This window comes from Garra rufa, chromosome 7 (assembly GCF_049309525.1).
Source record: "Garra rufa chromosome 7, GarRuf1.0, whole genome shotgun sequence".
Lineage (NCBI taxonomy): Eukaryota > Metazoa > Chordata > Actinopteri > Cypriniformes > Cyprinidae > Garra > Garra rufa.
In genome coordinates, this window is record NC_133367.1 from 9,709,479 (window position 1) to 9,736,783 (window position 27,305).

The 27,305-nt window shown below is 34.3% G+C and overlaps 3 protein-coding genes across 4 annotated transcripts; 1 reads left to right on the forward strand and 2 right to left on the reverse strand.

Moving 5' to 3' along the window:
• Positions 1-2,386: 2,386 nt before the first annotated feature.
• On the reverse strand, positions 2,387-8,821 carry cdkn1a (cyclin dependent kinase inhibitor 1A). Its single transcript, XM_073844169.1, has 3 exons — positions 8,633-8,821; positions 5,909-6,341; positions 2,387-3,713 (listed from the first exon to the last, which is right to left on the reverse strand). The coding sequence occupies exons 2-3, from the start codon at positions 6,330-6,332 to the stop codon at positions 3,658-3,660; spliced, it is 480 nt and encodes a 159-aa protein (XP_073700270.1). The 5' UTR covers positions 6,333-6,341; positions 8,633-8,821; the 3' UTR covers positions 2,387-3,657.
• Positions 8,822-14,476: 5,655 nt separating this feature from the next.
• Positions 14,477-20,453, reverse strand: srsf3b (serine and arginine rich splicing factor 3b). The gene is made up of 6 exons (XM_073844156.1): positions 20,328-20,453; positions 19,332-19,542; positions 19,125-19,259; positions 16,841-16,879; positions 16,669-16,755; positions 14,477-14,946 (listed from the first exon to the last, which is right to left on the reverse strand). The coding sequence occupies exons 2-6, from the start codon at positions 19,532-19,534 to the stop codon at positions 14,919-14,921; spliced, it is 492 nt and encodes a 163-aa protein (XP_073700257.1). The 5' UTR covers positions 19,535-19,542; positions 20,328-20,453; the 3' UTR covers positions 14,477-14,918.
• Positions 20,454-25,316: 4,863 nt separating this feature from the next.
• On the forward strand, positions 25,317-26,855 carry pth4 (parathyroid hormone 4). Of its 2 annotated transcripts, none has more exons than XM_073844900.1 (3): positions 25,317-25,328; positions 25,420-25,530; positions 25,608-26,855. In XM_073844900.1, the coding sequence occupies exons 2-3, from the start codon at positions 25,442-25,444 to the stop codon at positions 25,897-25,899; spliced, it is 381 nt and encodes a 126-aa protein (XP_073701001.1). In that variant the 5' UTR covers positions 25,317-25,328; positions 25,420-25,441; the 3' UTR covers positions 25,900-26,855. The 2 variants fall into 2 exon arrangements, with proteins under 2 accessions (XP_073701001.1, XP_073701002.1); XM_073844901.1 differs by having other exon boundaries at positions 25,318-25,328; positions 25,611-26,855.
• Positions 26,856-27,305: the final 450 nt, after the last annotated feature.

Sequence of the window (27,305 nt, forward strand, 5' to 3'; positions counted from 1 at the left end):
TTAAAATAAAAAACTTAACCAAATCTGAAGTAAAATAAAATATTAAATGAAAAACTTAAAATTAAAAACTTAACCAAACCTGAAGTAAAATCAAATATTGGATGATAAACTTATTAAAATTAAAAACTTACACTTGAAAAAAATAACCAAACCTGAAGTAAAATAAAATATTAAATTAAAAACTTATTAAAATTAAAAACTTGCACTTGAAAAACTTAACCAAATGTTGCTTCGACAACTAAATTAAATATATTTGAGTTGAAGTACTAAAATTACTAAAACTAACAATGCAACAAACTTAAAAATAAACCAAAATACTCAAAAACTACTAAAAATGACAAAGGCATTCAAGTTTTAGTAATTTAGCTAAATTAATTGCCAAATTAGCAGTGTTTTAAAATTAAAACTAAACTGAAAATGCAAATTTTAAATAAACTTAAAATCTTTTAAATTAAATCTGAAATAACAAATATTAGATGAAAAACTTAAAATAAAAAACTTAACCAAACCTGAAGTAAAATAAAATATTAAATGAAAAACGTATTTAAATTAAAAACTTACACTTGAAAAAATTAACCAAACCTGAAGTAAAATAAAATATTAAATGACAAACTTATTAAAATTAAAAACTTGCACTTGAAAAACGTAACCAAATGTTGCTTTGGCAAATAAATAAAATATGTTTGAGTTGAAGTACTAAAATTACTAAAACTACCACACTTAAAAATAAATAGAAATACTTAAACTACAAAAAATTACAAAGGCATTCATTTACGTTTTACTAATGTAGCTAAATTCATTACCAAATAAGTACCTCAATTGCGGAAATGTACTAAATCTTAAGTTAAAATGTAAATGAACACTGAAAACTTAACAATAATGCAAATTATAAAATAAAAATAAAATAACAAATAGATGAAAAACCTAAAATTAAAAAATAATAAATAAATAAGAAAGAACTAAAAATAACAGAAAATAATAATAAAAGAAAAAAAGAAATTACACCTGAAAAACTTAACCAAACCTGACATAAAATTAAATATTAGATGATTAAAAATTAAATGTACACTTGAAAAACCTGACCAAAATGTAAATGAAATATTTTGAACTGAAGTACTAAAATAAAAACTGAAATAAACAAATAATTAGAATACTTAAATGCTTAGTTTTCTTAAAGTTTTAGTAATGCATTTTAACAATGCTGCCAATTTAAAATACGCTTAAAATCTTTACAATTAAATCTAAAACGAAATATAAATATTAGATGAAAAACTTAACATTAAAAAACTTACACCTGAAAAACAACAAATGCTGCTTTGGCAACTAAATTAAATTAAAATTAAAAAACAGAAAAACTTAAAACTAATAATTACAAAAGGCGTTATTTACGTTTAGCTAAATTAATAGCTCAACTGCTAAATTTGACTAAATTATTAAAACTTAAGTTAAAATTAAACCACTAAAAATACAAAAATTACGCTAATTAAAAATTACATTTCAAATATCATAAAATACAAATATAAGCTGAAAATCTTAAAATAACTAAAACAGTGAAAAACTTAAAAATAAACAAATTTACAAATTTAAGTTGTAGTAATTTACCTAAATGGCTCAACTGCTAAAATTTGGCTAAATGACTAAAACTTAAGTTGAAACGAAAACGAACGCTGAAAATACAAAACTAACGGTAATGTAAAATTAAATCTCAAATATCATAAAATACAAATATTAGATGAAAACGTAAAATAAACTAAAAAACTTACACTTGTAAAACTTAACCAAATGTTGCTTTGGCAACTAAATAAATACGTTTGAGTTGAACTACTAAAATAACTAAAGCTAACAGTGTAATAAACTTAAAAATAAGCAAATTTACAAATTTAAAATAGCTCAACTGCTAAAATGTGACTAAATGACTAAAACTTAAGATGACGCTAATTTGACACTAATATAAAATTAAATCTCAGATATCATAAAATACAAATATCAGATTAAAAATAAGCAAATTTACAAATTTAAGTTGTAGTAATTTAACTTAAAATAAGCTTAAAATCTTTACAATTAAATCTAAAACTAAATATAAATATTAGATGAAAAACTTAACATTAAAAAACTTACACCTGAAAAACAACAAATGTTGCTTTGGCAACTAAATTAAATAAATACTTTATATAGACAATGACATACTAAAATGCCTTAAACTAAAACAATTAAATCTGAAATAACAAAATACAATTCTGTGAACATAAACATTTTTTCCTGGTTGTACAAACATTAAAGGAATGTTCCATTTTATAATTTTGCAGACGTTATGGGAACATTACATTTGAATGTTCTCTGAACGTTCTAAAACACAGTTTAGAATCAACAGTCAACCAAACCAGAGTTTCTGTTCATAAACAGCTTTATTACAAGAAAAATTACATGTCAATCGACAATACAATATTTAACCGTAAAATAAATACATATATTCTGAGCTCTTTAACAAAAAAAAAACAGACATGTGCAAGCTACACTACTCCAAATAAGTGCAATTCTCCATTGAATAATCCGGACATTGACAGGATATTTACAGACAGGTCGCAGGAATCATCTACAAGTATCAGGAAACAAGAACGATCACAGAACTACAGGAGTTTCAGTGAACGTTTGCTGGAAACGTTTGCAAAACTTAGGAAATGAAATATCCAGCATCTCAATTAGTGCGTGTCGAAAGCTTAGCGTTCATTTCTGCGATTCACGTTCATTTCAAATAAACATTACTTGTGTTTCCACGACTACAAGTAAAACTGAGAGTGTTTGTAAATGCGCTGTAGTTGCAGTGGCGGCGTTTACGAAACGCAAGCAGGGCGAACTTCTGCGTGAATTCTACGTTAAACATTCATGTGCTTAAATTTAGCAGCAATTTACAAAATTCGTAGAGAAATTAATTCTGCTCGTGTTTCGCGAACGACGCCAAGTGTTTGTCAATAATTTTACGTTTTAAGAACGTAATTGCAGCTTTTTATTTTTTTTTTTAACGAGAGTTGTGTGAGAACATACTGGCAGCTTAGAAGGGTTAAAATTATAAATAGTTTTATATGTCAAAAAAATAACATTTGGCACCGAACGTTTTTATAATTAGCTACAATATTGTGCAATGAAGCATTTTTGTTTATGCGCACGCTAAAAAAAATCAGCGTTTTCGTGTTGTTCGTAATAAAACTCCGTCGTAATTTTTGTGGTCCCACTCCCGAGACAAATTCTGAAATCTTTTCCGCCCTAATGAATCTGACAGGGTTTAAGCGGATTTTCTTAATCGTAAATTTGTGTAAATGTTAACCGTCGACTTGCAAACATATAAACAGGAAGAGGAATGACAGAGAAAGAATTTCTTACTAATGAATGACATTCAAAAAAACATGATGAAAGATCAGTTCTGTCGCGTTTCTTGCTTTCGTTCCGTGACTCCCGCACGGACTGCAATGCACAAACGCTACGAATGATTACTTAGAGTTCTTGAAAAGGATAAAGGTAGATGATGGTGTATAAAAACAGAAGATCTAGTGAGAAGAAGCGGTGGTTACGTCAGTTTTCTCGTGTGTCCGTGTTCCTCCTGAGGGAACATAAGTCCAGGCGAGACACACTATTGTTCCTGAGTGTGTGTGTTTGTTTGAGTTATTGTCCTGATTTACGGGGTGTGGCCACCAGCCTCTTCTTCGCCTGGTAGAAATCTGTTTAGATAAGAGAGAGAGAGCGAGTGAGAGAGACGATAAGAATGCTTCTATTATTAGACAAACTTTCAATCACGCCTTCGTTCAACAACTCATATTTCACTCCTGTTTTAAAACTATTACATTTTAAAATATTACAATTAAATGTCACATTATCAAACATTTTCTCAAAAAAAAAAAAAAATTAAATATTTCGTTTTGTACTAGGATTACTAGGATTATTTAAATCAGCATAAATTAATTGAAAAACTTAATTAGGTCATTGAAATAAATAAAAAAAAAAAGTAAAAATTAAAAGGCACACTGAAAATGTAATAACACAAATTTAAAATAAACTTAATCTTCATGATTAAATCTTAACATAATATATAGATATTACATGGAAAAACTTAAAATGAAAAAATGTACACTTTGAAAAACTTAACCAAATGTTGCTTTGGCCACTAAATTAAATAAATGTGTTTAAGTTGAAGTGCTAAAATTACTAAAACTAACACTAAAATGAACTAAATGATAAACTAAAATACCTAAAAACTACATATGTTTGACTAAAATGAACACTAAAATAAAGAAGTACTTAAAAACTACTAATAATTACGAATGCATTAATGTAAGTTTTAGCATTTTAGCTAAATTAATAGCGCAATTACTAAAATTCGACTAAATTACTAAAACTTGTTAAAAGTACAACAAACACTGAAAACATAACGCAAATTTAAAATAAACTTACAAACTTATATCAATTAAATATTAAATAACAAAATATAAATATTACATGAAAAACTTAATTAAAATGAAATAAAATAAATGTTTAAACTGAAGTAATAACATTACTAAAATTAACTTTGAAACAAATACTTAAATGAATGCCTTTGTAATAATTATTAATTTAAGTTTTAGTAATTTGGCTAAATTAATAGCTAAAATTTGACTAAATTACGAAAAACGCAAGTTAAAATTCAACCAAACACTGAAAATATAACACTAACGCAAATTTAAAATAAACAAATATTAGATGAAAAACCTAAAATTAAAAAAAAAAAAAATTAAAAAAAAATATTGCACTTGAAAAGCTTATGTTGAAGTACTAAAATTACTAAAACTAACACTGAAATAAACTTAAAAATAAACAGAAAAACTTAAAACTAATAATTACAAAAGGCGTTATTTACGTTTAGCTAAATTAATAGCTCAACTGCTAAATTTGACTAAATTATTAAAACCTAAGTTAAAATTAAACCACTAAAAATACAAAAATAACGCCAATTAAAAATTACATTTCAAATATCATAAAATACAAATATTATAATAAATAACAGTGAAAAACTTAAAAATAAACAAATTTACAAATTGAAGTTGTAGTAATTTACCTAAATAGCTCAACTGCTAAAATTTGACTAAATGACTAAAACTTAAGTTGAAACGAAAACGAACGCTGAAAATACAAAAATAACGGTAATGTAAAATTAAATCTCAAACATCATAAAATACAAATATTAGATGAAAACTTAAAATAAACTAAAAAACTTACACTTGTAAAACTTAACAAAATGTTGCTTTGGCAACTAAATAAATACGTTTGAGTTGAACTACTAAAATAACTAAAGCTAACAGTGTAATAAACTTAAAAATAAGCAAATTTACAAATTTAAAATAGCTCAAGTGCTAAAATGTGACTAAATGACTAAAACTTAAGATGAGGCTAATTTGACACTAATATAAAATTAAATCTCAGATATCATAAAATACAAATATTAGATTAAAAATAAGCAAATTTACAAATTTAAGTTGTAGTAATTTACCTAAATAGCTCAAGTGCTAAAATTTTACTAAATGATTAAAACTTAAGTTGACGCTAAGTTGACACTGAGGTAAAATTAAATCTCATATATCATAAAATACAAATGTTAGATTACACATGTAAAACTTAACCAACTGTTGCTTTGGCAACTAAATAAATACGTTTGAGTTGAAGTACTAAAACAACTAAAACTAACGAAATAAACTTAAAAATAAACAAATTTAAGTTGTTATAGCTCAACTGCTAAAATTCAACTAAATTACTAAAACTAAATTTGAAATTAAAGCGAACACTGAAAATACAAAAACAACGCTAATTTAAAATGAGCATTTAAAAAAACGTCACACTTTTTCGACACTCGTCAGTAAGTGCGGTTTGGCTCCGCCCATCTCACCTGTGATATTCGTCTGTTTTCTCTTCAGCTCTGTCCTCTTTTCCGGCGTCTTCTCGATGCCCTGCAGGACAATGCAGAATCTCTCCGGGGTTCTGGGGATGTTCTCTTTACCCGCGCGGGACGGCCCAGCCCGACCGCCATTCGCCGACTCTTTCCTGCGCAACCGTGGGTTCTCGCCCTCCCGACAGGTGCGGTACAGGATGGGCACCCGCGCCCCGGACACGCCCTCCCACACGAAGTCTCCGCCCTCCAGCGGCGTCTCTGTGACAAAGTCGAAGCTCCAGCGGTGGATGGCTTCCTCGAGGTCCTTCCTCAGGGCATTGTGATACTCCAGCTGAAGCTGCTCGCGATCCACCGGACCGAAGAGGTTCCGCCGCGTCGGGCCGTTCCCGAGAGTCCGCAGGATCCGCTTGTGCATTGCCATGACCTGAAGCTGCAAAAAAAAACCACTATGTCAGAATACATTCACCGTCTCAGTCTCACAGCTGTGTAAAGAGTGTCCTCCCTGACCTGTCTCCGTCTCTGTGCAGTCATGTCTGAGCGTTTCTCTGCTCTGTGTGCTGTATTTATAGGCTGAAGTGAGTCATGAACGGCTGCATGTCTGGGCAGATTTTCAGAGACATGTGAGGGCATGTTCCTCTGGATAAGAGCGCAGTGAGTGTGTCTGACCAGCAGAGGGAGCCTGACATACTGACCCCAGCTAAAGTAGAGCACTAGAGTTACAGCTGACGCTCCAGTGACAATTCAGCACTGGACTCTCTAAACTCGCATTACTCTGATGCACACCATTCTCACTATGATTACAAATATTTTAGTTTCAGAATTACTGACTACTGTTACAGTTACTTAACATTTAGAAACTTAAACTCAAAAAAAAAAAAAAAATTGAAATGTTTAAACTTAAAGTTAAGCTATGTAACTTTTCTATTTTCTCCATATATGACTGTTTTCTCGCTTTTATTGTTTGATTGTGGCTCACGAGTCACGTTTTATCCAATAAGGAAGTTAGTTGTGGATCCCAAAGGGCCTTAGTGAAGGGAAAGTTTCCAGGAAGTCATTAATTCTGAGGACCTTTCCAACCAGAACTACTGAACTAAATTCCAATTTCTGTGAAATAATACTTTGATATTCAACGTTTTATAAAATCGTTGTGATTTCCTTACTATGACAAGAACTACAGACCAGAATTACGAACATTATTTTACCTTGTAAATCAATAATCAATTAATCTCATATACTACTATAATGTAAACACTAAAACAATATAAACGCTGAAAATTTAAAACGTAGATTAAAATACTAAAGTACTCAATTACTATGAACACTCAAAATATAACAAAGCAAATTTAAAATAAACTTAAAAACTTTACAATTAAATCTCAAACAACATAAAATATAAATATTAGATGGAAAACAACATTATAAAACTTACACTAGAAAAACTTAACCAAAGTTTGCTTTGGCAACTAAATGAAATGCATACATTTGAACTGAAGCGCTTAAATTACTCAAATGAACACTGAAATAAACTTAGAAATACTTAAACTTATAGTAATAATTACATTATTTTTAGTAATTAAGCGAAATGAATAGTTTAATAGCTTGAATTCTACTAAATTACTAAAACTTATGTTAAACTACAATGAACACTGACAATATAACGCAAATTTAAAATAAACTTAAAAACTTTACAATTAAATCTCAAACAACATAAAATATAAATATTAGATGAAAACATTAAAAAAAAACTTCCACTTGAAAAACCTAACCAAAGGTTGCTTTGAGAACTAAATGAAATACATATATTTGAGCTGAAGTCCTGAATTACTAAAACTAACACTGAAATAAACTCAGTAATAAACCGTAATACTTAACTACTAATAATTACACTTTTTTTTGTAATTTAGCGAAATGAATAGCTCATTGGCTAAAATTCTACTTAATCACTAAAACTTGTCAAATTCAAAATGAACACTGAAAATATCAAAATAACTTTTTAGCTTTTACAGCCATTTCCAAATCTTAAAGGTTCTAAACAATCTTTATTATCTTTGTGCTACATTTTAGATTTTTAACATTCCATTCCTAAATTATAAATTCAACTTATAACTGTAATATATAATAAATAACTATCCAAAGATTTTAGTCAAAATCTTTTTTCCGTGTTTTAGCATGTTTAAGATTTTCTATCATTCATGAATCATGTCTTACATATCACTGGTTTCGCTCACCGCAGTTCTGACTCCTCGTTGGTTGAAATGACGGAATGTGAAGCCCATTGCTAGAATAAATTCAAGACCGCGGCGGGAAACCGAGCGTTCGTTTGATTGGCCAGAAGTGATATAAACACGCCCACTACTATCTGAGTCCACGTGAAGCTGAAGCTCGTGTGAGCCGGTGGAAAACACGTAGCCATCAGATAGCACTGTGACATTTCACTTAACACTAAAACTTTCAAACAGCGATCAAAAATCGATTAAAACGAGACATTATGATGGGTTTAACTTAGAGGGAACGTTTTCAGTTCAACGTTTCTACATGAGAAGTCTGTTTTACTACTTCGCTACTGTTATTTTAAAGCAAACTCAGAGATTTTAGAGTCGAGTTAGAAACTACTTTTGTTTTTATTTTGCATTAAGCAAAGCCAACAGGTGTTCTCATAAACCACAACAACTTTCAAGCTAATAGTAAGAACGTGCAAAACATTGTAAACATATAACTTACATGTTTTTAGCTGTGAAGTCAAAGGGTAAACTCGCTGTTTGCAGGGTAAGTACTTAAGAGCTCCTGAACGGCAGTGTCGAGTTCGAAACCAAACTTTAGAAGAGCCTTGAGGTGAAAGTGTAGCGTAAGTCAATCCCAGACTTGAGGATCAGTTCAATCGAGACGTTCTGCTGCCTCTGCCTGGACTTACTGAACTTTTATGAACTCCGTTGAAAATGGGCGGGGCCTCGTGAGCGCAGCACGTGGACAGAGCCCGGTAAACACATGACAACACGTGAACGCGTGCAGCGCGACATTCCAGGAGATCGGCGTCATAGAAAAAAACAGAACCTTCTGAACTGAGCGGAGCGGAGCCGCCCAAGAAAAAAGAAAAAAAAAAGAAAGAGCCCCCGCTATTTTTACACGAGCGTGAGAGTTTAATTTGAGTGCTTATTTCCTACAGGAATAAAACTAGTCCAGTTATTTTTTATATGGGTCAAAATTATTGATTTTATGCCAAAAATCATTAGGATATTAAAATGTTCCATGAAGATATTTTGCAGGTTTCCAACCGTAAATACATCAAAACTTAATTTTTGGATTAGTAATGTGCATTGCTAAGAAGTTCATTTGGACAACTTTAAAGACGATTTTTTTTCCACTCTCAGATTTCAGATGTTCAAATAGCTGTATCTCGACCAAATGTGATCCTATCCTAACAAACCAGACATCAATGGACAGCTTATTTATTCAGCTTTCCGATTTATAAATGACAGAAATTATCCAAAGATTTAACCTTATTACCGGTTTTGTGGTTCAGGGTCACATAGGATATCTTTTTCCCCTTCCTCTGTGTTTTAATGCCTTTTTCGTTAGATTTGTTTTTTTAGATATCTGACTGTTAATGCCACTCCCAGAATGACACACTGGTTTCTCTTACAATACAGTATTACAGAAGAGCCCTGAAAAATGACTAAGCCACGCCCACTTCTCTCAGGTTCACGTGAATCTCATGAGCGCAGTTATTATTACTCAAACTAATCAATATTCAATCAAACATCATATTAAAACTTCAAAATTAATGAGAAACACAATGAAGCTCGTAGTTCACTGTACTATAATCCGTCATTCCCAGTATAAACATAATTATAAGTGTCTTTAGTGAGATTTGGAAGCCAATTTCTGCCACAGGATGGATACAAGAAAAAATTAGAAGGTAAACGCGATTTTTTTTTTTTAATCTCGCAATTCTGACGAAAAACGTCATAACTGTTACATTAAATTATGGAATTGTGAGAGACAAAAAAATCGCAATTATCTTTTTACTTTCACAATAATTGTGACCCTGAACCACAAAACTAGTCTTAAGTAGCATGGGTATATTTGTAGAAATAGGCAAAAATGCATTGTATGGGTCAAAATGATCGATTTTTCTTTAATGCCAAAAATCATAAGGATATTAATTAAAGTTCATGTTCCATGAAGATATTTAATACATTTCCTATCGCAAATATATCGAAACCTAATGTTTGATTAGTAATATCGCTATATGCATTGTTAAGAACTTAATTTGGACAACTTTAAAGGCGATTTTCTCAATATTGTGATTTTTTTTTTTTTGCACATTTCAGATTTTCAAATAGTTGTATCTCAGCCAAATATTGTCCAAAACCAACTCATCAATGGAAAGCTTATTTATTCCGTTTTGTATTCAGATGATGTATAAATCTCAATTTCTAGAAAACAGACCCTTATGACTGATTTTGTGGTCCAAGCTAGGTCACAATTAGCGCACTTTTTTTTATTATTATTATTCCGTGTCAGAATATAAACAGAATTGAGAGATATAAATTCGAAATTGCAAGGACAAAAGTCAAGAGTTCTGGGTTTATATCACAACCAGTTTGAGAGTTCAGAGTACAAAAACTAGCTATCGTTCATAAAACAATTGCCAAGATGAACAGCTAACAGAAAGTAAAAGAAATAATCATGGCCACAATAAGAATTCGTTCCCACTATTTATTAATTCGTTCCATTTTTAGTCATTTTTGTCAAAAAAAAAAAATATATATTTTAAAAAATACCTCCGTTTCTTTGTTCATAATCAGAGGACGATGATATCGTATTGATAAATTACATTTTTACAGAAGTGCACAAAATAAATTGCGTTTATTCAATATGAAACATATTTAATGTATAATTAAATATCTTACAAATAAATAAACAACGAATTCAGTCAATTAGTCAGTTTCTTTTTGCTAATGAGACTGATTGAGTTCAGTGGACGGTTGCAGTCAGGTATTGAACAGGAAAGGCCTTTTTTATTGGCTTTACATGCTTTTGTCTAATTAACTAAGCGCTCTTCATTGGTGTTTGCGGGTTTGGCCGGAGTCTGACAGAACAGGACTGAGTTATTACATAACATCCCACAGCACGAGGATACCCCACGAAAAGCAGCTCTAGTCACCAGCCGCGGGAAAGGTGACTCATCAGGGCGTGACGTCACGGAGTAATGAGTACCGCGAGCGAAAGCGCGGGTAAGTTTGAGTGACTCTGGTTCATTCATTCGGATTCATTCATTCTAAATGAACGTTTATTCACTCTGTGATGTGTTAAAATCAGCACATGAAGCTTGTAGCTTGACTAGCTCGTATTGATTGAAATTGAATTATACAATCAATATTTGTCTTTTAATAAACTGACTTGTTAAATTAAAAGAATATTAAATTAATTCCTAAAAGTTAAAAGACATAAACATAAACTTTTTTTTTATTCTGTATGCTAGCGAAGGCTGTAATGCCTCAGTAGATGTAACGATCCATCATCCTCTTCCTCATCCTCATCACCACACACTCATAACACAAAGGGTTAAAAACATCCACGCCTCTGTCAGCTGGTTACATAACATATGTTCTGAAAATCGGAGGGAAATGCAAGGATTGTGTAGTCAAGCTTATGTAAGAGGTTATCTTGTGATCAGTCACCTAAGAAACCCCTGGTGTCTAGGCCTAAGGTTAGAATCAATGATGAATGGCTGCTTTTGTCTGAGAAGTTATCACGCAAGTTCAAAGAATAGTTCACTGAAAAATGACAGTTGTGTAATTTATTCAACCTCAAGTTGTTTTCAAACATGGGTGAATTTCTTGGCTCCTTGGCTTGAGTTTCGTGGTCAAATGTTTTCGAACAGTATAATTTGTAATATTTCCAAAATATAAATTAGTATTTAAAATAACGGCTTTCTATTTGAATGTGTTTTCAAACGTATTTTAAAATCGGAATTTTCAGCATCATTTCTTCAGTCTTCAGTGTCCCACGATCCGTCAGAAATCCTTCTTTTTGAAAAGATTTCTGAATAGTATTATCGATATTTAAAAGAGCTTTTTCAGGATTATTTGATGAATAGAACGATCTAAAGATCAGCATTTGTCTGAAATAAAAAGCGCTTGTAACGTTAAACACTATATTCAAAAACTTGGCGTCAGTAAAATTTAAATGATAGAAAGCAACAACTTTAGTAAGGATGTTTTAAAAATAAATCACAAGTGATTATTATATAAATGCTGTTCTTTTGAAATTTAATTTCCTCAACAAAAAAAAAACACAAAAAAAAAATCTACTCAACTGTTTTCATAATAATAATAATAATAATAATAATAATAATAATAATAATAAATGATTTGAGCAGCAAATCATAATGAGTTTTTGAAGGATCATGTGACACTAAAGGCCGTTAAAAAACAGCTTTGAAAATTAAAAAATTCAAATACAAAACTTTAATTAATTGTAGTTATTTTAAATAGTAAAACTATTTCACAATTTTAGTATTCTTGCTGTACTTTGGATCAAAACCAATAATAATAAAAAAAACATTAACTTTTGACTGCCAGGGTATATTTTAAATAATTTGGATGACCAAACAGTTAACTTCAAAAAAAGGGGGAAAGTAAATAAAACTAAATAAATCAAATCGTATTTTTTTTTTTTTACCAGAAGCTCGAGGGTGAGTAATGTAGGATATGAAACTACAACATTTAGATAATATTGAATATTTAACCACTATACCTCACCAATCCGGCATCCATCCGCGTTTTTCTTTCTTTAAGAATGACTTTAACCCAACTTGAATTAAATGTGCTAAATAGCACTAAACGCGAATATTTAATAACTGCATCAAGTGTTGAGTCTCTGCTTGACAATGAAGGAAATCTAAACTTTTTAAAACAATACACAAATCAGTTCAAGTCTTTAGATGTACAATATCAATATTTATCATGATGACAATAAAATGCTAGTAGGATTGGTTTCTCAAGAGTTAAAGTTCTTGTTCGCCCTCTGCTGGAGCTACAGCACCATACACCTCTACTCGAACACATCTCACCCCCTGATGTGGGTAGGCGGGTCTGGACCAGCGCTCTCTAGCTGTTGGCGGATGGCTGTTGCCTACATTGGACTATCATCTTGATTTCTTTTTCCTTTGCTACCTCTCTTTCCCCTGATCTCACACTGCCCTACTTGAAGGACAGTATGGGAGGGGCTTTTTTTCACGCCTCCTCCTTTTCCAAATGTTTCACGCCTCCTCCTTTTCCAAATGTCTTTTTCCTTTGCTACCTCTCGTTGACCTGTATGGTCAAAGGGGTTCAATTTCACCGCATGTAACAGTGTATGTGACAATAAAAGCTTATCTCATCTATCTCATCAACTATATATATATTTTTTAATTGTAATTTACCTTAAACTGTGGTTCCTTCTTTATTATACTTTTTTAATTAACATCTGTCCCTCGCCAAATCGTTCAGAAGAGCGATCGAACCCAAAACAAGCAACTGAAACACTTGCTAAACTGTACCTCAGGTAAAAAAAAAAAAAAAAAAAAAGCTCCGAACGGCCTGAACACAACAAAACCTCAAACAAAGGTCATAGTTTAATATTTAACGAGGATTTTCAACGTGTCTGTACACAAGCTTATGTGTACAAACCGAAAACAAGCGTGTGGAATTAGCATTATGCTAACACTAATGTTTATAAAAGTAGAGTCGTTTTGTGGTAACACTTCACAATGAGGTTTTATTCGTTAGTATTAAAAATAAATTGGGCATTTATTAGCCTTAATTTCTACATTTACATATTCAATTCTTAATTGTATGTTAACACGAACTCACCGTGAACTCGGTAAATGCTAATATCACAATAACAAAACGGAAAGTAGGCTACACCATTGAATCAAGCGAAAGTATTATTATTTTCACTCCAGTAATCGTTTTTATACAAACCTCAGAAAATAATCTGTACAATGTAGGCTACATTTATGTTTACAAGAAACTAGCATTTTTACATTTGCAAATATAAACGCTGTAAAATTGTTTATTGTTAGGATAAAACCATCTGCTAAGAGTAAATGTCAAAAACTCTCATTATTTGTGATCCTGGACTCCAAAACCGATCTTAAGCAGCACTAGCCAACAATGCACTGTATGGGTCAAAAATTTAGATTTTTCCTTTTATTCCAAAAAATCATTAGGATATCAAGTAAAGATCATGTCCCATTAAGATATTTAGTAAACTTCCTACTGCAAATATATAAAAACTTAAATGTTTGATTAGTAATGTCGCTATATGATTGCTAAGAACATAATTTGGACAACTTTAAAGGCGATTTTCTCAATATTTTGATTTTTTTTGGCATCCTCAGATGCTTATTTCAAATACTTGCATCTCAGCCAATTATTGTCCTATCCTAACAAACATACATCAATGGAAAGCTTGTTTATTCAGAAAATAAATGAACCCTAATGACTGGTTTTGTGGTCTAGGGTTTAAACATTTTACATTTACAATGTATTTAAAAACAAAACAGAGACTAAAGCATTTTGTAATGAGTTTTAATTCAGATCAACATTATAAACAGTACAAACACTACAAGGAAAAATAAAATAAAAAGAAACACCAGAATGAAAGCTGTTGTCCATTCCACCCCTGCTGCCGTCATAGTGCCGTTACGTCTTCCCCCATCTGATCGCACAGAAACACAAACACGGTCCAGCTCAGCGCAGCAGGACCGATCACATTCAGCGCCCAAAAAACACAAATAAAAAGTCTTAAAAGTGTGAGATGGAATGCTGTCGCATTAAAACTGCAAACACGCACAACCGCAGCTACAGAAGGAAACAGAACCGCTAAAATAATGTTAATTAATAAAAAAACAAAACAAAAAATATATGGGGGACTCCAAGTCTTTTTCAAAGTTTTTCTCAAACGTGTTCGATCTGTGCCGAGCTTTCCGTCACAACGTTCTTCTCGGCGCCGAGGTTTATTTCCGGTCATTAGATCTGGAACGACTGTGAACGAGAAGATCAACACTGTTAGATGTCGTTTGAAATACTTTCTGAAAATGGACAAAGTTTAGGTAGCAATATTCTTAAGTATGGAAGATCGTTTCTGACAATAAATTGTAATTTTTACCTCACAATTGCGAGTTTATATCTTATAATTCTTTTTTTTTTTTTTCTGAATTATAAATCCTAAAGTCCAATTCTGACTTTATTTCTCAGGATTACGTGAACTCACGATTATGAGGAAAAACGTCAATTGTAAGTTTATATCTCTCGATTCTGACTTCATTTTTGGCATATAAGAGTCTTAATTTATCATGAACTACTCTCGGAAATTGCTATTACATTTCACAATTACTAAACCGAAAATACCACTCTGAATTAAATTAAACGTTAAAGTAAAAAAATTAAATACACAAATTAAAGTATTCTTGTAACATGGACAGAAAATCTATCAACTGCGAGTTCACATCTTGCAATTTTGAGTCTCTCCATTGCAATTCTGACTTTTCTCATACAAACAAGAAATTGTACACAATAGTCTTTTTCCTCTGAATTACGAGACTTTATTTCTCAGAACTACGTAAACTATACTAAACGATTAATGTTTTTGTAACCATGAGTTTGCATCTCACAGTGACTTTTCTTAATTTTGAGATTAAAAACTCAAACTTGCAAATTCGTTACAATTAAATTTTGCAACTACTAAACTGCAAGTACCACATTGAACTAAAGTTAAACGTTAAAGTAAAAAATTTACAATGTACAATTGCGAGTTTACATCTTGCAATTCTGACTTTCTTAAACATGCAATTGTAAGAAAATGTTTTTTCCTCTGAATTGCACGCGATAAAGTCCAATTCTGACTTTAGTTCTCAGAATTACGTAAACTCACAATTGACGTTTTTATTGTAATTGTGAGCTTACATCTCGCAATTCTACCTCAATTTTGGGATATAAACTTCTTAATTCGTTATCATGAAAACAAAATGAACTACACTTAGCAATTGCTAGTAAATTCTGCAATTACTAAACGGCAAGAACCACATTAAATGAAAATTTTAAAATTAAACTACATTTATTTTTTTGAAGTACTCTTGTAACATGGACTACAATATTTTTTCGTACAATAATTTTTACAATGTACAATTGCGAGTTTACATCGTGCAATTCTGACATGTCGCATATAAACATACAATCGTAAGATTGTTTTTCTCTGAACTGCAAGTTGCAAGTCCAATTCTGACTTTATTTCTCAGGATTACGTAAACTCGCAATTGGCATTTTTCTCACAATCGCAAGTTTACATCTTGCAATTCTAACGTTATTTCCTCACCACAATTCTGACTTTCTCAAATAAAACGTCTTTTTCTTCGGAATTACAAATTCTAAAGTCCAATTCTAACTTATTCTCAATTAACTCCATACTAAAGTAAAATCTACCATTTAAACAACTTTACAGTTGAGATTTGACAAAAACAACAAGTTCAATACCACTATAAAGCTCAAATTTCAGCCTGATTAATGACTATTTGCATTAAATTGGTCTGAACAAAAATGGCAGACAGACTGAATAAACAGGAAATGCGTGTGCGCAAAAACACCCGCTACTGCCGAGTCGTGACTTACACAGAGGTCGAAAATTTGCCTAAATGGCCTTTATCAATATCAGAGCGACAATCGCTGGAATTGTAGGTACGATAAAAACAAAAACAAAGCAAGACTTACCTCCTTGATCGGGAGAAAGATCGTGAAAGCCTGTGGTTCCTGTCACGGGACAGAGATCTCTCCCTCCGGCGCTCTCTGGAAAGAGATCTAGACAAGTGGAGAACAGCACGTTGAGAAAGCGCTCCAGAAAAAGAAACATGTGGGAAAGCAGCAAGAAAGAAAGGATTCTTACCTGCTGCGACTACGACTGAGGCTCCTCCTCCTGGGAGATCTGAAGAAGAGAAGAGGCAGAGCGAGTAAACGCACGATCGACACACGGACGCACCTCAAAAGCCCTGAAACTCCAGCCTGCTAACGGTCAAACGCACTCGTCACCGCCCCGATACGGGGGTGGAGTGGAGACCTCGGCACACATGAGGCTTGGGAGAACCTCCCTCGCTAAGAGCGTTACGCTCGAGTACAGAGAGCTAGACAAAAACAGTAGTGCCCTAGCAGGAGAAACTCAACAGAAACGCACTGCACACAACCCCACAGAAAAGCAAGAGCAGCTCTCAAAGCCCACGCTTCTTCTGTAACCTGAACCTCCGTTCGGGCTCCCCATCAGTCTGCTTGCCCTAAGCTTAACAACGTCTGTCCAGATCTCATACCAACCCTGTTTGTTTGTTTCAACTCAACAGGAGATTTCTCCTCATCTTAAATCTGTATTCAGCATTGAACTGTATGAAGCAGGAAAAACTTACTAGTCTTTTCGGTTTTCAACAAGCTAGAAAAGGCGAAGGGGAGGCGGCTGGCGGCCGGGGAGCAGAATTGGCGGGAAAGTGCAGGCCAGATGCTGCGAGCTGATTAGCTGGCTTGCGGATGGGGGCTGGATGTAGTGGACTTTTTCCTGCTTTTATTGGTTAGCCGAAGGCTGTTGCTGGTGGTTGGTAGTGTAGACATTGGGGAGCGTAAAACGCTGATTGGTCAGGAATGGCAAGTGGGCCGCTGCCGATTGGGTGTTAAGGTTGGAGGAGGAAGAGGAGGAGCTGACAACGGCATGCTCAGGAACCAATGTGCTGGTGCGACCTGGTGACCGGCAACGCCTGGGTCATGTGACACCAACCCAGCCAGCTGATTGGGGCACGCTGGTCACATGATGCTGAAAGAGGACTAGTAGACTGACTCAGAGGGTGGTGAGGAGAGGCATGGTGGTGACTCTGCAACGGGGTTCATTTTTATTAATATAGATAAGATAAGAAAATAAAAACAACCTTCATGTAAAGTTAAGTCAACAAAAGATTGCATTTTCCAACCATTACTAGAGCCGAGCAGATTACTGAACACTAGCGACTGGGCTACGACGGCCAATTTGCAAATTTGCGCCCGGGTCAACGTTCAATCCAAAATCAAAAGAACCAAAGCCTGAAACAGTGATAGTTCTCTGCACTGAGATTTCAGGACAATTAATCACCTTTTTAATACTCACTGCTATCATTTAAGGATAACACTGCTTTCATTTGATTAATTGACAAACCAGCATGTGCATAAGAAAACGTAACTATTTTCCGAGCCAGTGACTGAAAATTATTGATTTAGAAAAGGGGGAAAAAACATTTAAAATGAAAAGATGTGTTACAGCAATGAGAATTAAGAGTGAAAAATGTGCCAAATCACAATGCAAAAAACATTTAACTTTGGAGTGAAACGAAACCCGGGCATTTTGGCATGAAATTAACTCCATACTCACTTACAGATCTGCTTTTAAACAAGAAGCCCAGTAAACCATTACTAGAGCCAAGCAGATTGGCAATTCACAAATGAGTGCCCAGGTTGAATTTCAATCCAAAATCAAAAGAGAGGAAAAAACAAACAAACAAACAGCAGCCTACTTTAAGATTTCCTGCACTGAGACTTTAGGACAAATCACATTAAGACTCATTACCGTCATTTAAAAGTGCGTTATAGTACTTATAGTGCATTAAATTTGATTGACAAATCTGAATGTGCATTCAGAAAAATCACAATCTCACAAGAAAACATAACTAGTTTACGAACAATGAAATGGTATTAAAATGGACAACTTTAAGAAAATAAAATGAAAAAGCCCCACCCCCAAATGTAAAAAACGTATTAACGAGATTGTACGAAAACAGAAATTAGCCACCGATTCATAAAATATGGACAGGCAATGAGAACCTAAGTGAAAAATGTGCCAAAAAAAAAAAAAAAAGCTGAGAGAATTTAATTCTGGAGTGAAACGTAACCCGGGCATTTTGGCATGGAATTAACCCCATAATCACTTACAGATCTGCATTTCAACACACTATCAGAATTTGAAAAGCCCAGTCGATCATTGTTTAATGGTTATTAATGACAATGAAGATGGAGGAGCAAAGAGATCTCCGGCATCCGCTCGTCGGAACCGGGACGCACGGCACCGGCGGAGCCTCCAGGACTGGCGGTAGGGGCAGAATCGCATTAGTTTTCTTCTGAATCACAACCTACGGAGACACAAGTGAGCGGGAAAACGGGTTTACCTGCGCCTGGCCGGCGGGCTGCGCCTGCGGTAGTCGTCGCGTGGGCGTCGGCTCCAGGACGGAGGCGGACCCCGGTTTCGAGAGCGTTTCTCGCCGTTAGACAGCTCCACCCTCACTCGGCACCCGCAAAGAGTCCTGCGTGAAATCGCACAACGGTTAGATCAAAAATCACTTTTTCTGATCGTTCGTGTCGGAATTCAAACTCACCGTCCGTCCAGCTCTCTGACGGCGTCTGTGGCGTCACGCGGGTCCTCGAACTCAACGAACGCAAAGCCAGGAGGGTTCCTAGCCACCCAGACGCTCCTCAGTGGCCCGTAGTAGCCGAACGCCCTTTCCAGTTCGGACTTATTCCCATTATTTCCTAGATTCCCAACGTACACCTTACAGTCCAGAGGGCAGTCGCGATGCATGGCTCAATCTGCAAAACAACAACACAATGTGCTTCAGTTTCCAACTCATTTCAATAACAAGGCTGGGTATCTCTGGGGACAGATGTGTTAATGCTCTTAATGGAGGTGTGGCTGCTTTCAGTCTCCATCCCCCTCAAAACCAGTCTCTCTTCCCTCTTAACACCCGTCCATTTACCTTACAGTTTAATGCCGTCTAGGCAAAACCTAAAATTGCTTATTTGCATTGGCAAATCATTGGAAAATCAACCAAAAGCCATGTAGATACAGTTTTAATTCGTCTTTACACAGCTAAGTTACGAAAGAATTCAATGTAAAGATGCAATTCCGCATCAAAGCCAAACTTAATCAACCATGCTTGCATAGTAATAGACAATATTGTTTAACTTCATCTAAATTTGGAAGTTTTACCAATTCAACACGTTAAAAACCAAATACTATCATCCATTGTCTGCGTGCGTCGTCTGCTTTTGTTCGCTGCTCAAAATGGCGCACGGCGTTCACACGCGACTAAACACAAACCGCTGTGAAACACGAACCACCGGTTTTAAACGGTCAAAAACAATCTGAAAATGTTGCGATTATAATTTAGACTAACATTAAGTTAACACGTGTAATTAAAGACTCCCCAAGGCGGCTAATCGCTAATCTAGGTCAATAGTAAAATGGCGCCTGCAAGAAAAAAACACAAATTAGGTGAAACGCAATCCCGTCTGCTAATGCTCGCACTTATTCATCACAAACACCACAATCATGTCTACTGCAAAATATTAAAGGCGAATAAAGCTGGACTTACCGTGGATATCGCGTGTTTCTAACCGTGTGTGTGTGTGTGTGTTTGATTCCTGGACCAGATCCGCTCTGAAATGGCGCAGCGCGGAAATACGGACGCTCTTACGTAATTTACGTGTCGACGTACGGGGGCGGAGCTTCAGATTACGCGCCTGTAAGCCCAGAGAAATTCTAAATTAATCACGTTTTAGGCGAAACACACCTTTTTTGAGTGTTTTGGCGTAGTGTTGATCAAACACAACTGATGTGATTAGTATGGCAAGCCGTTTTGACTTTTATACCATCTCAGGATATGACTTCTTGATAACAACAATTCAGTTTTCACTAGTGACAATGTTCATTCTTGATATCGGCAATTACATTTCCACTAGTGACAATTGCTATTTTTGATATCAGCAATTATATTCTCACTAGTTAAAATGGGTGATATCAAGAATCTTAAAAACCTTTATTTTTGATATCAGCAACCATGTGGTTACTAGTAAAAATACAAATGTTGAAATCAAGAATGTAATTGTTGATATCAATAATTGTAGTTCTTGATATCGAGAATGTAATTTCTGATATCAACAGTTACATTCTTGATATCAAGAACATTTATTTTTACTAGTAACCACATGGTTTCTGATATAAAAAAAAGGTTTTTACTAGTAAGAACTGAGATATCAACAATTGATTTTGAATGTCAGTCTATGGAGACATTTCACTAGTGAAAATACAATTACAGATATCAACAACTGAATTTTTGATATCAACAATTAGATTCTTGATATCAACAATTAGATTCTTGATATCAACAATTCCATTTTAACTAGTGAGAATATAATTGTTGATATCAAGAAGTCATATCCCTAGAAGGAATAAAAGTCACAACGGCTTGCTATAGATGACTCATTCTTTACAAATTTACACAATTTACACAATTTGTTTATTTTATTTTTTTGTAAATTGTGTTTTGTCTGTTTGTAAAGAGTGTCAACATACTGTTACGCAAGAAAAATTTCAGATGCGTCTCACAATAAAGTCATTCCTCAGAGAAAAGAAGCTTTCTTGTGCGACCATGGACATTTTTGTCCGTTTCAGTTTTTTTTTTTTTTTTGTTATAAATGTGCTTGTGTTAATGCCAACTGCATACATTTTGCCACAGGTGTTTATTTTTATTGAAATTTTAATATTTCACCCTCATTTCCTTCAAAAAAAAAAAAAAAAAAAAAAAAAATTTACCCTCCGTACAAAAAATACTCACACTCAGGACCTTAAGGACGAAAACGTCCCCATTGAAACCCATTAAAACTGCAATTTGCAGGGCCATTTGACTATAAAATGATGCGATATTTGCTAATAGGCATTCATTCTATCAGCGAGGCTTCAATTTGTACATTTTTAGCATTTTTCACTAGATTGTGCCATTTTTTTACTACATAAAAATATAAATGCCTCAAAAATAGTGTTGTTGTTCTTCACTGACACACCCAAGAATCTAATAAGCAAAGAAACAGATTCTGCTTAGCATTTAGTATCTGGAAATTAACTACTCTTTTTCATTTTTTGCATAAAAAATATGGCATTATGCAAACAAAGCAGCTTTGAAAGGGTCACAATTCTGAAAATGAATGAATGTTTGGTATCTATGGATAGAACAGATAGAACAAATCATATTTTTTATGACAGTTTTTGGACATTTTGCACCTATGTGTAACTATTTTTTTGAACACACAAAGGTTAATGGAGATATTTTGCTGTAGCGACTCTCATATTTTGGTTTCATGTACTGAAGCACTGAAATCAATCATGAGACACACAAGAACCAGCAGGGTTTGCTGTTGTTCATGTCCAACCCAATGCAGTGCACCTTGAGGTGCTAAATTTGGACTTAAAGGAAACATAGTGCTTGGTGGAAATGGCCAAAATCCACTGGGGGGACTCTAGCATTGGGGCTGGGGGTGGTTCATAATGCTAATTTTAGATGTCCTTTTGCTTGCATTAAATTATAAAACCCTTCATAATCTATAATAGCATTAAACTTATTGCATATTTTCTCTAAACCTTCTTGAAGATGTTGTAGGCCTATGTTGTGTGCTCCTCCTGGCTCCTCCTGGCATTAATGCATTTCATAATAACAATGTTACGAGATTAATGTCTTAAATATAACGTTTTGAACATAGAAATATTGAATTATTTAAATGACTCAGTTTATATTTGTAAAATGAAACTGAAACCACCACTAGGTGGCAGCAAGTCAAAGTCTTTGTGACTGAATAATTAATTCAATCGATTTAAAACCGTATTCATTCATACACCAAACAGCGCTGTGTTTGCTTTGTTTGGAACTTTTTTTGTTGACGAAATATAACACAATCAGACTACAGTGTTTCTAAAATGTAAGTCACTTAATATTAACTTTTGTATAAAATCAAAAATGTATGTTGCATAAATTAAATTTCACTTTTGCAGACTCCCTTAATAGTCACATTTTAACGCAGCATTTATTCAAGGTTCAAGATGACAAGATATGGTTTTATAATACGGATTAGACGTCCATACAGATCATTTCCATGCCGCTGATACTATACTGGCTTGTGATTGTGCCGGATGATTACTGATGTACAGCGGAGAGATCATATTGGAGTAGAGTTTAGGGAAACGTTATAATAATGTTAAGAGAATGTTAAAATAACGTTTTAGTAACGTTATACAAACCTAACTCTAACATTCCATTTCTGTTAAGAAACTTTCCTGGCTAACCAAAACAAACCTTAACAAAATAACATTTTGGGAACTTTAGAATAATGTTAGGGGAACGTTAGAATGACGTTTTAAAAACCAAACGGGAACCAAAAACTAACATTCTGGGAATGTTAGAATAAAGTTCTAAAAAACAAAAACTAGCTTTCTGGGAACCAAAAACTATTACTTTGGGAATGTTAAAATAAATTCTAAAAACCAAAGCTAACTTTCTGGGAACCAAAAACTATTATTGTGGGAATGTTAGAATAAACGTCCTAAAAACCAAAATCAGACTTTCTGGGAACCAAAAACTAACATTTTGGGAACGTTAGAATAACTTTAAGGGAATGTTAAAATATTTTCTAACTGTCTTGGAACCAAAAATTAACTTTTTCTGGGAATGCTATGGCAACTAAAAACAAATATTCTGGTTATGTTAGAATAAAGTTCTAAAAAACAAAAACTAACTTTCTGGGAACCAAAAATGAATATTCTGGGAACGTTGGAATAACTTTAAGGGAATGTTAGAATATTTTCTAACTGTCTTGGAACCAAAAACTAACTTTTTCTGGGAACATTATTGCAACTAAAAACAAACATTCTGGGATTGTTAGAATAAAGTTCTAAAAACCAAAAACGACTTTTCTGGAAACCAAAAACAAATATTCTGGGAACGTTAGAATAAAGTTTTAAAAACCAAAAGCTACCTTTCTGAAAACCAAAAAGTAACATTCTGGGAATGTTAGATTAAAGTTCTAAAAAACAAAAACTAACATTCTGGGAATGTTAGAATAAAGTTCTAAAACCCAAAAACTAACTGTCTGGGAATGTTAAATTAACTTTAGGGGAATGTTAGAATATTTTCTAACTTTCTGGGAACCAAAAACAAACTTTTTCTGGGAACGTTATGGCAACCAAAAACTAATATTCTGGGATTGTTAGAATAAAGTTCTAAAAACCAAAAACTACTTTTCTGGAAACCAAAAACGAATATTCTGGGAACGTTAGAATAAAGTTTTAAAAACCAAAAACTAACTTTCTGGGAACGCTAAAATAACTTTAAGGGAATTTTAGAATATTTTCTAACTTTCTTGGAACCAAAAACGAACATTCTGGGAATGTTAGAATTAAGTTCTGAAAACCAAAAAGTAACATTTTCTGGGAACGTTATGGCCACCAAAAACGAATATTCTGGGAATGTTAGAATAAAGTTCTAAAAACCAAAAGCTACCTGTCTGAAAACCAAAAAGCAACATTCAGGGAACCAAAAACTATTATTTTGGGAATGTTAGAATAAACGTCCTAAAAACCAAAAGCAGACTTTCTGGGAACCAAAAACGAACGCTCTGGGAACGTTCTACAAACCCAAAAAAAATAAAGTTCTGGGAACATTAAGAAAATTTTCCTGGCCAACCAAAAACAAACCATAAAAAATTATGCTCTGGGAACCAACAACTAATGTTAAGGGAACCAAAAATTGTTAAGTGGGAATATACTGCACATGGCTAATATTCTTTAAAACGTCTCCTTTTGTCTTCTACAGGAGAAAGAAAGCCATACCGGTTTAGAAGAAAATGCTGTAAATGGTCACAGAATGATTATTTTTGGGTGAACTCTTCATTTGAGGTAGTGTTGTGGGTTTGTGTTCATCTGGGCGGTTGCTAATCACAGATGTTTTACTTCAGAGGAATCGCCATCATCGACGGCCCCACCAAGCGCTTGCATTTCTCACCATTAGAAACCACATCCGAGATGTGTTGCTAGGGCTGTGAGAGTGGCAGAGGTGGAAACACGCTGACAATGATGCTTGGCTCGGAAGTTCTAACGAAAAGGCATTTTAACTAGAGCGCTCGTTATCGACCGGGGTTTTTCATCAGTTTCCAGCTCTCGTTTTAAACTTTTCTCAAGTTTTTAGGTGAAAACACAGTCAGCCAATTCACATCTCACCGGCATCCTCAGCAGATTCCGCATTTGTAACGAAAACGTGAAACTCAAAAGACTTCAAATTACCATCGGCTTTGAGCTCAGAGAGGATGCCAACCTGTGAATGAGGAATGGAATGAAACCCAAAACAATGGTTAATCAGTTTGACGCATCTATTATAAATGTCTCTGTGCAAGCGACCAAAGCATGATAATTGGGACCGGAGGAGGTGGAGAAGCTCTTCAGACGTGAGGTCACTTCCTGTCTTCGAGATGCCTTTCTCGAGGTCTATATAACCCCTGAGATCTTGCAATGTGTCATTCAATCATCTGCAGGAGAGCAGACGGCTGTCAACGTGAGTACTGCTTAGAAACACTGACTCAATCTCATTGACTGGAGAAAGTGAGTTTTGTTTTGAGTTCTGAGTTTCTGCTTTTGATCTTCAGCTCAAGGCGTTGCAGTGTTCGGATGATGTTGAAGACCCAAAGATCTCAGCAGCGCGTCGCTCTCATGATACTGATGGTGGTCGCAGCTGTGCAGTGTCAGGAGAACGAAAGGTTATCTACCTATTTATCTATCTTTCTATCTATTTCTGTATCTAAGCTAAAGTTTATCTGTTATTCTTGGTCTCCAGCAGACGGGCGGTCACAGAGCATCAGCTGATGCACGATCGTGGTCGCTCCATCCAGAGTCTGAAGAGGTTGATCTGGTTGTCCAGCGCGATCGAGGGGCTTCACACCGCGCAGACCCGCGCACTGACCGCCGATGAACCGGACAGCAGGTGGCGCTCTCGCGACCCGGCGCAACTCTACTTTCTGCCCGGGAAAGACAGCGCCAGCAGCGGCCACAAGAGGGCGCTGGAGACCCTGTTAAGCGACATGTACAGACCTCACCTCACCTCTGCGCTCGGAGACGGAGACAAATAACATCATCTCAAAAACATCCCATCAGATGTCCCGTGAAAACTCACCAATGACTGTCCGATGATCACGTTTATAATAAGACGCTGCTTCACCCGACAAAACTAGATCGCTGTCATTATGATAAACGAAACTGTATAACGCTAGTTTTGTACAGATAGACATGTTGAAGCGATCTAGTTTTGGCGCGGTTTCTCCATCTGCGCAGTCGCAGAACTGCTGTGTAAGTCTTTCAGATTTATTTAAGACATATTAAACCGGTTTAGTGTGCTAGACACCATATGGTCTTCACGAAGTAGCCTACTTCGTGACTGGTATTTGTGACCTTGGACCACAAGTAGCAATAGCCAACAATACATTGAACCGGTCAAAATGATCGATTTTTCTTTATATTTCAAAAACAATGTTCTATGAAGATATTTTGTAGATTTCCTACCGTAAATGTATCAAAGGTTAATTTTTGATTAGTAATATCCATTGCTAAGAAGTTCATTTGGACAACTTTAAAGGAGATTTTCTCAATATTTGGATTTTGTTTGCACCTTCAGATTGCAGATGTTCAAACGTCTCAACCAAATATTGTATCCTAACAAACCAAACATCAAAGGAAAGCTTATTTATTCAGCTTTCGGATTTAAAATGTACTGGTTTTGTGGCCCAGGGTCACATTTACTTAGTACACGTGCAAAAACATAGTAATACCATGGTACTTTTTGTGTGGAGTGGAGGTATGTGTGCTTGGACGGGGGTAGACATCTAGTTAATCATCCTTGCTATTATATTTATTTATATGGATGGCTATAAACAGATCGTATTTTTGATTTATTATATATGTGTGTGTGATTAAAGATGCTTTTAAGTAAATCGCTGTCTGACTTTATTTCAGATGAAACGGTTTAAATGTGGTAAAGTGAATATTCGTGTTTGTAAAAGATGAAACAAAGCACCACACAACAGAACAAAACATTTTTATTCGTTTTTCAAAATATTGACGGTAGTTTCCCCATATATTAATACATATTTGTATTAATACAAAATCATATCATATTTCACCGTGCTCAGAATGAATTTATCCTCCGCTAGCGTGGATATAAATGATAAAGAAAGTGAAGCTGACGTTCAGAATAAAAAACCGTATAAAACTATTTCCGTTAAGAAAACTTTCCTGGCTAACCAAAACAAAACGTAACAAAATAACGTTCTAAAAACCAAAAACGAACTATCTGGGAACCCAAAACAAAACAAAACACTAACGTTCTGGGAATGTTAGAATAACATTAGAATGACCTTAGAATAACGTTCTACAAACCAAAAACTAACGTTCGGATTGATTCATCGAATGTGTTGGTATGCTTACACGGGTTTCAGATATCTAGTTAATAATCATTGCTATATTTATGTATACTGATGGA

Excerpts from the sequence above, each read along its gene's own strand:
- pth4 (XM_073844900.1), top strand. The coding sequence starts at position 25,442 with ATGATGTTGAAGACCCAAAGATCTCAGCAGCGCGTCGCTCTCATGATA. Across the intron at positions 25,531-25,607 it reads CAGTGTCAGGAGAACGAAAG|CAGACGGGCGGTCACAGAGC; the intron begins GTTATCTACCTA and ends CTTGGTCTCCAG.
- cdkn1a (XM_073844169.1), bottom strand. The coding sequence starts at position 6,332 with ATGGCAATGCACAAGCGGATCCTGCGGACTCTCGGGAACGGCCCGACG. Across the intron at positions 3,714-5,908 it reads AAAACAGACGAATATCACAG|ATTTCTACCAGGCGAAGAAG; the intron begins GTGAGATGGGCG and ends TTATCTAAACAG.
- srsf3b (XM_073844156.1), bottom strand. The coding sequence starts at position 19,534 with ATGCATCGCGACTGCCCTCTGGACTGTAAGGTGTACGTTGGGAATCTA. Across the intron at positions 19,260-19,331 it reads GTCAGAGAGCTGGACGGACG|GACTCTTTGCGGGTGCCGAG; the intron begins GTGAGTTTGAAT and ends GATTTCACGCAG. Across the intron at positions 16,880-19,124 it reads AGCCCGCCGGCCAGGCGCAG|ATCTCCCAGGAGGAGGAGCC; the intron begins GTAAACCCGTTT and ends TCTCTTCTTCAG.